The 13207-nt window shown below is 43.2% G+C and overlaps 1 protein-coding gene across 1 annotated transcript in view; it reads left to right on the top strand.

Annotated features, from left to right (window-relative positions):
- The window catches only part of LOC126199327 (putative phospholipase B-like 2), a 182636-nt gene that overhangs the window by 47808 nt on the left and 121621 nt on the right, over window positions 1-13207 (top strand). Inside the window, exon 2 of the mRNA XM_049936175.1 lies at window positions 2906-3173. Coding sequence (XP_049792132.1) covers window positions 2906-3173 — 268 coding nt within the window. The remainder of the gene's footprint in view (window positions 1-2905; window positions 3174-13207) is intronic.

Consider the following 13207-nt stretch of genomic DNA (forward strand, 5'->3'; position numbering starts at 1 on the left):
TGAGTACGTCCTATTCGTGGTACGAAAAGCACCACCAAAACATCGCGGAACCACATTCGGCCTGAACTGTACCTTCCATACACTGCGGGTCAAGTGCACCCCGCGCCTTGCATGATTTGAAAAGAGGCAAAGTAGCCACTCGTAGGGCCATATTACATGCCTCCACACTACTGTCTGCGTTATTCGGTCCATGTAAGACGTGCAACTTTGTATCGCTATGAGCAGTGTTCTGTCGCGAGGTACCCCACTCCCAGTGGCCATTGTATGCAATTCCCTTAGCAGAGTTCGCTGGGAAACTGCTTGAGACATACCTGCGTTCACTGACAGCAGCATTTGAAACAGTCTGTCGCTGATAAGGCGTCACACTCGTCCGTGATCCTGTTCGGATGGATCTTTTTACGACCGTTGCTCTTACGCCGTGTTACTTGGCTGTAAATATGCTGGTCATTCCTCGTTGATACGCCAAGAAACCGGGCATCTTCATCACGATGTTGTCATATGTACCTCCAAACACAGTAGCTCCTTTTATTTACACCTACGTACACATCATACTTCGCAAGCCACCTAATGGTGGTACCACTAACTGATGCCCCCTAGCCTGTTCCACCTGCGACGTGTGGATGAATGATTGTCGGGGAGCCTGTGCTGGATCAAATTTCTCGAATTTTCTCGACGTGGTCATTACGCGACTTTTATGCGGGAGGAAGTAATACGTTGTCCGACTCTTCCCGCAAAGTGCTCTCTCGAAATTTCAATAGTAAACCTCTCCGTGATGCTCAACGCCTGTCTTGTAACGTCTGCCAATGGGGTTTGTTGAACATCTGGGTAAGACCAAACGATCGCGTGACGAAACTCGCCGTTCTTCGTTGGGTTTTCTCTCTTGTAACGAGCGCCATATAAGCCACTTTCTTTGTGGATGAGCTACCTGTTTTAAGATTGTTCCTATGAATCGGTCTGGCATCTGCTTTTCTTACTGTTTTATGTGGTCATTCCACTTAAGGTTGCTCTGAGTGGTTACTCTTAGATATTCTACGGTGGATACTGCTTCCTGCAGTTTCTCGTAAGTAGGGTAGAGGTACAGCAGTTGCTTTCTTTCTCTATGTGTGCGCAATATATTCATTCATTTACGTTCATGTTCAACTACCAGAGGTTGCACCATTCATCAGTCTTCCACAGGTCATTCTGCAAGTCGTTATGTCTCCAACAACCGCATCATTTGCGACTACTGATAAAGAACTTATGACACTTTCTACCAGAACTCATAATAAAGGTCCTATTCTACTTCCTTGGGGTATTTCAGAAATTACCTTGACATCTGCCGATTTTGTGCCGTTAAAAGCGACACATTGAATTCTGTCTGCAAGGAAGTCTTGAATCCAGTCGCAAATCTGGTCCGATGCTAGATAAGGTCGATTTTTTTTTTTTTTTCACTGGACGGCAGTGCGGTGGTGTGCCAAATGGCTCCCTGAAGGCAAGGAACACGGCATCTATCTGAGCGCCGTTGTCCACTGCGCTGTGGATCTCACAGGGAACAGAGCTGGCTGAGTTTTGTGGAACCCATATTGATTTTTATTGAGATATTTTCGTTCCCCAAAGACGTCACAATTTTTCTTCGATTCTGTAAAAGTTCGACGCTGATCCATCTGACTGTGGTGAGTCCAGACAACCTGTTGACACACACAGACACACACACACACACACACACACACACACACACACACACACACGATCGTAACCGGGCCAAATATCTCACGAAATACGCGTCAAACGAAAAAACTACAAAGACCGAAACTCGTCTAGCTTGAAGGGGGAAACCAGATGGTGCTATGGTTGGCCCGCTAGATGGCGCTGCCATAGGTAACGGATATCATCTGTGTTTTTGTAAATAGGAACCCCCATTTTTTATTACATATTCGTGTAGTACGTAAAGAAATATGAATGTTTTAGTTGGACCACTTTTTTCGCTTTGTGGTAGATGGCGCTGTAATAGTCACAAACGTATAAGTACGTGCTATCACATGACATTCCGCCAGTGCGGACGGTGTTTGCTTCGTGATACATTATCCGTGTTAAAATGAACGGTTTACCAATTGCGGAAAAGGTCGATATCGTGTTGATGTATGGCTATTGTGATCAAAATGCCCAACGGGCTTGTGCTATGCATCCTGGACGACATCATCAAAGTGTCCGGACCGTTCGCCGGATAGTTACGTTATTTAAGGAAACAGGAAGTGTTCAGCCACATGTGAAACGTCAACCACGACCTGCAACAAATGATGATGCCCAAGTAGGTGTTTTAGCTGCTGTCTCAGCTAATCCGCACATCAGTACCAGACAAATTGCGCGAGAATCGGGAATCTCAAAAACATCGGTGTTGAGAATGCTACATCTGCAATAACTTTCGTTAGCGGTGGCAGGTCACATGACCGTTTGGTACCGAGTCTACATAATCTAGAGCGTTCCGAACCGATCATTCTGTTCTTGTAACAGGGGAGATTAATATTTTGCACAGTGAACTTGCCTATCCGATACAAGCGCGTCCACTGTCATCATTATTGCTCTCTCTCTCTCTCTCTCATAGTGTGTTGAGCCTCTTGCCAGATGTCATCGGCGTATATTAATTTGCGAGGCAGTTTCTGGCAGATCTCGGCTATACCGGTTGAACATTATAGGAGGGAGGACTGAAACTTGAGGCAGACCAATATTCATTTTGTTCAGTGTGGTCTGAGTAAATTTGCACCCCAGCGACTATTCTGCAAACTGGCCAATTTGGAAATGATATTTACTCGAGGAATTGCCTAGAGTAATTTCAGTAACAGTTGCTCTCTCTAGACTGTGTCGTGAGTTGCAGACCAGATAACGAAGAATGAAAGACTAACGCGGCGTTCGTTTTGCGCACTTCCAGATGGGCCTTCTTGGAGATGCACACGAACCCCGGCTTCGACGACGAGACGCAAGCTTTCACGGTGGGCTTTGTGGAGGGCGTGACCACGGCCGACCTGATCGCGATGCACTGGACGAACACGATGGCGGACTACTGCAGCGACTCGGCGGACGGTCCGAAGGGGCGGCCAGCCGCCTGTCGCGCCGTGCAGAGCTTCCTGGAGAAGAACCGAGCCTGGGTCGACGACATGGTCGCCTCGCACAGCGACGCAGACCCCTACTGGCACCAGGTAACCTGCCCGTAGCACGTGGCTGCCACTGGTTGCGTGTAACTACACTCATGCTCTTAAATTAAGGATAATTGCAGAATGTGGTGCCACACAACGTAGCACTACACAAAACTGGCGCTAATAGCATAGGCACATAGGGAACACACACGTCACAGATCTGTAAGTCCACGGTATTGGTGATAAGTTGAGAAAACCGTCCCGAAACACATGTACTACAAAACGCCACTGGTTCCTGCTCATGTACCCCGACATCAGTATAAGATATGATCACCATGCACACGTACACAGGCCGCACAACGGGTTGGCATACTGTAGATCAGGTGGTCGAGCAGTTGCTGGGGTATAGCCTCCCATTCTTGCACCAGTGCCTGTCGGAGTTCCAGAAGTGTCGTAGGGGTTTGAAGACGTCCAGCGATACGTCGACTGAGAGCATCCCAGATGTGCTCGATGGGGTTTAGGTCTGGAGAACAGGCAGGCCACTCAATCTGCCTGATATCTTCTGGCAGTTCGGTGGGCTGTGCATTACCCATGAGGAGGAATGTTGGACCCACTCCTACCTCGGGCATGGGTGTTTGTGATGTTCTTAGGTTAGTTAGATTTAAGTAGTTCTAAGTTCTAGGGGACTGATGACCTCAGATGTTAAGTCCCATAGTGCTCAGAGCCATTTGAACCATTTGAACTGCACCCCTGAAAAGGCGGACATACTGGTGCAAAATGACGTCCCGATACACCTGACCTGTTACAGTTCCTCTGTCAAAGACATGCAGGGGTGTACGTGCACCAATCATAATCCCACCCCACACCATCAAACCGCGATCTCTATACAGATCCCTTTCAAGGACATTAAGGGGTTGGTATCTGGTTCCTGGTTCACGCCAGATGAAAACCTGGCGAGAATTGTTGTTCAGACTATACCTGGACTTGTCCGTGAACACAACCTGGGACCACTGTTGCAATGACCACGTACTGCGTTCTTGACACCAGACTTTACAGGCTGTGGCCAGGGGTCAGTGGAATGCACTTTGCAGGTCTCCTGGCCAATAAACCATGTCTGTTCAGTCGTCTGTAGACTGTGTGTCTGGAGACAACTGTTCCAGTGTCTGCGGTAAGGTCCCGAGCAGGGCTACCTGCAGTACTCCGTGACCGTCTGCGGGCACTGATGGTGAGTGTGGTGTCACCGCCAGACACCACACTTGCTAGGTGGTAGCTTAAATCGGCCGCGGTCCATTAGTACATGTCGGACCCGCGTGTCGCCACTGTCAGGATCGCAGACCGAGCGCCACCACAAGGCAGGTCTCGAGAGACGTACTAGCACTCGCCCAGTTGTACGACGACGTTGCTAGCGACTACACTGACGAAGCCTTTCTCTCATTTGCCGAGAGACAGTTAGAATAGCCTTCAGCTAAGTTAATGGCTACGACCTAGCAAGGCGCCATTAACCATTTGTAACGTTGCATGTACCTCAAGATAGAGTCTCACTTGTATCATCCAGAATGCTGTATACCAAAGGACAATATAAAAGTTAAGTGTTCTAGTAGCTACGTTCTTTTCTTTATCACATTCATTACGAATCCTGTTCCAGACTTAACGCCAGACGGCGTGAGTTGACGCGTGCCCTTCCGGCTACTTCACTGTGGACTGGCTGCCTTAACAGTCCACAACAGTGAGATATCGGTCTTCTTGTAGTGTTGTACACTGTGGACGTCCCGTACTGTAGCGCATGGACATGTTTCCTGTCTGCTGGAATCGTTGCCATAATCTTGAGATCACACTTCGTGGCACACGGAGGGCCCGTGCTACGACCTGCTGTGTTTAACCAGTCTCCAGTCGTCCTACTATTCTACCCCTCATAACGTCATCAATATGTGTTCTTTGAGCCATTTTCAACACACAGTCACCATTAGCAAGTCTGAAAACGTCTGCACACTTACTCGCTGTACCGTACTCTGGCATGCACCAACACACCTCTGCGTATGTGGACTGCTGCCAGCGCCACCGTGCGACGACCGCAGGTCAAATGCACCGCATGCTCATACCCCGAGGTGATTTAAACCCGCAAACCGCCAACCAGAGCGTTGTTTCATCTTGTATCAGCATTATCCTTAATTTATGAGAACGAGTGTAGCTTAGCGCACGCTGCTTCGCTGGCTTAGACTGCATAGCCTGCAGAGATCTTTTGTTTTTTATTTGATCGAATTATTACGTTGTTCACAAATTGCAACACCTAAGCTTTTCACGCTAATTAAGGCCATATAAACATGGTCTTTTCCGTACTACCTCTGACCACAAACCAGATTCCGGTATCTGCAGTCCTAAGTTTTTGTTAATCATGCCTTCTGCGTTCTTGTGAAGATATTTCCACAGTAACTTTCATCCCTAACAAATATTTCTTTATATCTAACCGAGGAGTAAAATCCCACTGTTTGTAAATTTAGTTTTAAATTTTTTTAATGTAACGAAATATTTTCTTTAAAAAAAATTGATCCCCTGTTGCTCTCCATTAGGGATCGAATTTCCAGAAACACTGAAACACGTATTTTCTTATTTCCAACAGAGAAGTAAAATTGTAAGTAGGCTGTTTAGGTTTTTTTATTGGTAACGCCACCTCTGTATGAAAATCACTGGCTGTGCTGTGTGCAGTCTGTGGCTGCTTTTCATTGTTGTAATACTCGCCATTGTAGTGTTAGGCAGCTGGCTGTGAACAGCGCGTAGCGTTGCGCAGTTGGAGGTGAGCCGGCAGCAGTGGTGGATGTGGGGAGAGAGATGGCGGAGTTTTGAAGATTTGTTCCACTGTGTCTAACTTTTGTAGCTTTTGCTGTGTTTGACTCTGATTTTGTTCCATTTGTTTCTGATTTTGTTCAAGCGTTGTGTCTAACTTTTGTAGCCTTTGTCCCATTTGTTGCATTAACTGTAATAACAATGCACTGGTGTCTGAAACACGTTCCTCAGTGCTTTTCGGCAGTGAAGTTGCACCGACAACATTCACATTTTGACAAGCAGAAAATGTGTCTTGACTTATTTGAGAAAACGGTGAGGACCCAAAACCTGAATCTGCAGTATTTGCAAAATTGTGTCCTGTCATTTCGGATTCCTGAGGCGAGCTGTTGCCGACCGATCGATCGATAATGCTTCCCTCTTCACTAATTGTTTCACTGTCCACGCCATTGTTTGCCGCCCGCTCCATTTCCCTATGCACAGTTACCAAATTACTACTTTGAACACTAGTTAATTCATTACTCGGTGGCGCTAACACATTGCTTTCATTTTCACTGTCATTTCTCAGTTTACTTTGGAGCCTAGTATTACGTTTTTCACACGCCATTATTGTCACAGTATTTCACGCGACAACACAGAAAAACGCAATTTGAAGATCAAAAAATAAGAGAGCACATTAACATAACACTGAAAATAATATCTAGTTAATTGCAGCTGCGAAATACTTGGTGCAAATCTACATGCATGCCACAACTGTTTTACTGTACAACAATGAAAAACTACAACTACAAAGGAAATTCTCTCTATAATTACGCGCTAGCAATAAACAAAATCTACACTAATTACACAAACTACAAGAAAAAATCAGAAGATTCCAGTGAGGTATCCTAGGCTAAGGGTCGACATATGAAACGTCCCCTTTGAACAATTACACGTGACTGTGCTTAACCTGACACACAATATTTTTTTAGCGCAACGCAATCTGACTTTCAAAATTCCCTACAAAAGAATGGCCCTGACTAACATTAAACTATACCTTTCACAAATCACTTACCTCACAAAAATCTTCGCTACTCAAGCTACTGCAATACAGCGAGCGCCACTACTGCCAGCTAAATAAAAGATTCAAACTACTGAAGGCACTAACTACTGATAGGGATAGTTAGCAAATGAAAGATATTAATAGAGAACAATGTATTTACCTTGATATCATCATATATAAATATAGCAGTTCATGACAAATTTCAAAACTCCGCCATCTCTCTCCCCACATCCACCACTCTAGAGGAAAGGAGGCGTTCTTTTCGTGAATCGCTACTGAGGAAATTTAGAGAACCAGCATTTGAGGCTGACTGCAGTACAGTTTTACTGCCGCCAACTTACATTTCGCGGAAAGACCACAAAAATAAGAGAGATGAAAGCTCACAGAGGCATATAGACAGTCATTTTTCTCTCGTTCTGTTTGGGAGTGGAACAGGGGGAGAAGATACTAGTTGTGGTACGAGGTACCCTCCGTCATGCACCGTATGGTGGATTGCGGAGTATGTATGTAGATGTAGATGTAGATCGTTCATGGTGACGTCTACTTGGATTTTAGCCCTTGTCATCCATCTATTCAGTAGAGCTGATCGAACAACCCTACAGTCCCCTCGTGGTAAAATCCTTCTGGAATGACCCGTGCCTAATCTCCTTGCTGCACTACTGTCCTCACTCAAGTCTCTCCAACACTTGTTTTACAACCATCCTATTACAGCCAAATGACTGCATGTGTGATATGACGATAAGATACTGGCATGTCCCTCGTGCCAGTAATTCGATCTTTTTCAAAACCCGATAAGATGTCTACAAGCTTCACGTGCACGTCCTCTGGGCATGCGGTCTTGCGATATCCAGCTAAACATTTCCAGTAACGTTAGACACACCAAATAGTCGTCATTAATTCCAAAAATCGTCAGTTTGAGAGTTCTTTACTGATAATAATCTCACAGAATGATGACATTTTAATCAACATATCCCACAGGCACGAAAATACTACAGTAATAGCTTGATAATATTCAGTCAAGATGCTCATGGTGGAACACTTCGTTTCCGTCAGTGTGTATCTGTTTTTCAGGCCTACTGCCAGACTTGATCTATTCAGTTAATCCATTCGTTGCTGAAGTTTATTTGCACTCAAAGACCACAGAGCAACGCCATCTGGAAAAGGCAGGTGCTTCATGTATGTTCCAAAACATTTATTCTATTTTACCAGTTTTAAGGTTCTGATAACTGCCCCTAGAACTGCTGCAAACAGTTTGTGATGTAATATTCACTTATTCAACTTCTGTTTTAAGTTTCCCACTACTCTGATCAATGGAGACTGTAGCTGTGTTGCACCAGGTGGTTTAAATTAAACTGACGGTGTTGAAAGTGGTGCAGTGCGAGCTGTGTGTATCTCAGAACACTGATACATTGTAGGTATGTTTATTAATCGGTGCGATCGCGGAGTATGTTGCTAAACATAGTAGTTCCACTTTCTGCTACCAGGAGAAAATATCGCACTCTAAGCAGTCGGAATGTGAACATTAGAAATCAGATTAGATTAGTACTTGTTCCATAGATCATGAATACGACACTTCGTAATGATGTGGAACGTGTCAGGTTAATAAAAGGTGTCTATCCAAGATATTACATTACAGAAAATATGACATGACACTTAATATTTTTAATTTTTTTGGTGGAGGTTGGGGAAATTACCAACTTACTATATCCAAAAATTCATCTAATGAGTAGAATGAGTTGCCATTAAGAAATTCTTTTAATTTCCTTTTAAATGTCATATGATGCTATTAGGTAAGTGACAAAATACTTTTGTGGCAACATAATTTACCCCCTTCTGAGCCAAAGTTACATTTAACCTTGAGAAGTGAAGATCATCCTTTCTCCTAGTGTTGTAGCCATGTACACTGCTATTACTTTTGAATTTTTTCGGATTGTTAATAACAAATTTCATAAGTGAATATATATATATATATATATATATATATATATATATATATATATATATATATATATATATATATATTGTGTGGCTACAGTGAAGATCTGTAGCTCTTTAAATAAGTGTCTGTGGGATGATCTTGGATGAGCTCCAGCAATTATTCTGATTACACACATTTGTGCAATGAACACTCTTTTACTCAATGATGAGTTACCCCAGAATATGATGCCATACGAAAGCAGAGAATGAAAATAGGTGTGGTAAGCTAATTTACTGAGATGTATATCGCCAAAATTTGCAATGACCCTAGTAGCATAAGTAGCTGATCAAACGTTTCAGCAGATCTTCAGTGTGTTTTTTCCAGTTCAACCCCTCATCAATGCATACACCTAGAATTTTTGAATATTCTACCTTAGCTACCGATTTCTGATCGAAGTCTATATTAATGGTGTCATTCCATTTACTGTGTGGAACTGTATGTACTATGTTTTGTCAAAGTTTAATGAGAGCCCATTTGCAGAGAACCAATTAATGATTTTCTGAAAAACATCGTTTACAATTTCACCAGTTAATTCTTGTCTGTTAGGTGTGATAGCTGTACTTGTATCATCGGCAAAAAGTACCAGCTTTGCATCTTCGTGAACACAGAATGGCAAGTCATTAATATATATTAAGAACAGCAGAGGACCCAAGACTGAACCTTGCGGCACCCCATTCTTGATTGTTCCCCAGTTTGAGAAATCACCAGTTTTTTGCATATTATGTGAACTGTTTATTTCAGCTTTCTGCACTCTTCCAGTTAGGTATGATTTAAACCATTTGAGCACTGTCCCATTCATACCACAGTACTTGAGCTTATCTAGAAGTATTCCATGATTTACACAATCAAAAGCCTTTGAGAGATCACAAAAAATCCCAACGGGTGACTTCCAGTTACTCAGACCATTTAATATTTCATTAGTGAAAATATATATAGCATTTGAAAAGGTTTCCTGTTCTGACGTTAGTATGCTGTTTATCATTTGGCGACATATGTTGATTTCTTTTGTGAAGTGACTGTTGGTGTAAAGGGTGAAGAGGATTGAAGTTTTCCGTTCGGTACGCAGGGGTAATGCAGGAGTAGGTTTAATAATGAATAAAAAAAATAGGAGTACGGGTAAGCTACTACAAACAGCATAGTGAACGCATTATTGTGGCCAAGATAGATACGAAGCCCACGTCTACTACAGTAGTACGTTTATATGCCAACTAGCTCTGCAGATGACGAATAAATTGATGAAATGTATGATGAGATAAAAGAAATTATTCAGGTAGTGAAGGGAAACGAAAGTTTAATAGTCATGGGTGACTGGAATTCGAGAGTAGGAAAAGAGAGAGAAGAAAACATAGTAGGTGAATATGGATTGGGGCTAAGAAATGAAAGAGGAAGCCGCCTGGTAGAATTTTGCGCAGAGCATAACTTAATCATAGCTAACACTTGGTTCAAGAATCATGAAAGAAGGTTGTATACATGGAAGAACCCTGGAGACAGTAAAAGGTATCAGATAGATTACATAATGGTAAGACAGAGATTTAGGAACCAGGTTTTAAATTGTAAGACATTTCCAGGGGCAGATGTGGACTCTGACCACAATCTATTGATTATGAACTGTTGATTAAAACTGAAGAAACTGCAAAAATGTGGGAATTTAAGGAGATGGGACCTGGATAAACTGAAAGAACCAGAGGTTGTACAGAGTTTCAGGGAGACCATAAGGGAACAATTGACAGGAATGGGGGGAAAAAATACAGTAGAAGAAGAATGGGTAGCTTTGAGGGATGAAGTAGTGAAGGCAGTAGAGGATCAAGTAGGTAAAAAGACGAGGGCTAGTAGAAACCCTTGGGTAACAGAAGAAAATTGAATTTAATTGATGAAAGGAGAAAATATAAAAATGCAGTAAATGAAGCAGGCAAAAAGTAATACAAACGTCTCAAAAATGATATTGACAGGAAGTGCAAAATGGCTAAGCAGGGATGGCTAGAGGACAAATGTAAGGATGTAGTCGTAAGATAGATACTGCCTACAGGAAAATTAAAGAGACCTTTGGAGAAAGGAGAACCACTTGCGTGAATATCAAGAGCTATGATGAAAAACCAGTTCCAAGCAAAGAAGGGAAAGGAGGTGGAAGGAGTATATAGAGGGTCTATACAAGGGCGATGTACTTGAGGACAATATTATGCAAATGGAAGAGGATGTAGATGAAGATGAAATGGATGATATGATACTGCGTGAAGAGTTCGACAGAGCACTGAAAGACCTGAGTCGAAACAAGGCTCCCGGAGTAGACAACATTCCATTAGAACTACTAACAGCCTTGGGAGAGCCAGTCCTGACAAAACTCTACCATCTGGTGAGCAAGGTGTATGAGACAGGCGAAATACCCTCAGATTTCAAGAAGAATATAATAATTCCAATCCCAAAGAAAGCAGGTGTTGACAGATGTGAAAATTACCGAGCTATCAGTTTAATAAGTCACGGCTGCAAAATACTAACGCGAATTCTTTACAGACGAATGGAAAAACTGATAGAAGCCGACCTCGGGGAAGATCAGTTTGGATTCCGTAGAAATGTTGGAACACGTGAGGCAATACTGACCCTACGACTTATCTTAGAAAGTAGATTAAGGAAAGGCAAACCTACGTTTCTAGCATTTGTAGACTTAGAGAAAGCTTTTGACAATGTTGATTGGAATACTCTCAAGTTCTGAATGTGGCAGGGGTAAAATACAGGGAGCGAAAGGCTATTTACAATTTGTACAGAAAGCAGATGGCAGTTATAGGAGTCAAGGGGTATGAAAGGGAAGCAGTGGTTCGGAAGGGAGTGAGACAGGGTTGTAGCCTATCCCCGATGTTATTCAATCTGTATATTGAGCAAGCAGTAAAGGAAACAAAAGAAAAGTTCGGAGTAGGTATTAAAATCCATGGAGAAGAAATAAAAACTTTGAGGTTCGCCGATGACATTGTAATTCTGTCAGAGAGAGCAAAGGACTTGGAAGAGCAGTTGAACGGAATGGACAGTGTCTTGAAAGGAGGATATAAGAAGAACATCAACAAAAGAAAAACGAGGGTAATGGAATGTAGTCGAGTTAACTCGAGATTAGATGGGTAGATCACATAACTAATGAGGAGGTATTGAACAGAATTGGGGAGAAGAGGAGCTTGTGGCACAACTTGACTAGAAGAAGGGATCGGTTGGTAGTACATGTTCTGAGACATCGAGGGATCACCAATTTAGTCTTGGAGGGCAGCGTGGAGGGTAAAAATCGTAGAGGGAGACCAAGAGATGAATACACCAAGCAGACTCAGAAGGATGTAGGCTGCAGTAGGTACTGGGAGATGATGAAGCTTGCACAGGATAGAGTAGCATGGAGAGCTGCATCAAACCAGTCTCAGGACTGAAGACCACAACAACAACGCAGTAGCTATTGAGAAGAAAGGCTGGGCACTGCTGGTAAAGTTGTTTTATCAGAACGGCTGCAATACAAGCGCTGCGTTGCGTGAGTATCGCCGATAGAAACAGCCGCAAAAAGGCCCAATGTCAATAAAGCGCTAAAGGATATGATCAAGAAATTTGCGGAAAAAGGTGAATTAGGTAGTGCAGCACCGAGAGGTAGGCGGCCCATTCTCGTGGCAGCTGATGATTAAGTTGTTGTAGCTATAGCCGACCATGCAGCGCATGCTTCAATTTCTACAGCCAGTGCTCAAACTGTGTCACAGAAATTGTCTCTTCTCTGGTCAATAGTTCAAAACTTTTTGCCGTGGATTTTACACAGGTATCCCTATAAGATTCAGAATATGCATCAAATGAAGCCTCAAGATAGGCTACAACGCCGTGACTTTCGCATTCGTTTTCTACTATGCATAGAACTGTATGACATGTGGCCAGAGAATATTCTTTGAACGGATGAGGGACATTTTGTTCTGGACAATGCCGTGAATGCACGGAGCTTTCGCATTCTACTCTGTCACATGTTGTGCACTCAACTAATGTGAATGTGTGGTGTGGTTTTAGAAGATCCTTCATACTCCGTCCGTTTTTCTTCGAGGAGACGACACCTCACAAGCCTGTTATTTGTACAGTGACGACTGCAAGTTATAAGGACCATCTTGTGCTACACGTGAATCATGGTTTGCAAGAACACAACGGTGTCCACATCACTAATTTAATGTATGATGAGGCGACACAACACGTCGTTTGCTGGTGAAAATTTAGTTCGAGAAAACTTCAGTAACAACCGCATCATCTCTGGGTAATTGCAAGATGTGTGGCCTTCCACATCCCGTGACATAAATCCGTCTC

This window comes from Schistocerca nitens, chromosome 1, assembly GCF_023898315.1.
Source record: "Schistocerca nitens isolate TAMUIC-IGC-003100 chromosome 1, iqSchNite1.1, whole genome shotgun sequence".
Lineage (NCBI taxonomy): Eukaryota > Metazoa > Arthropoda > Insecta > Orthoptera > Acrididae > Schistocerca > Schistocerca nitens.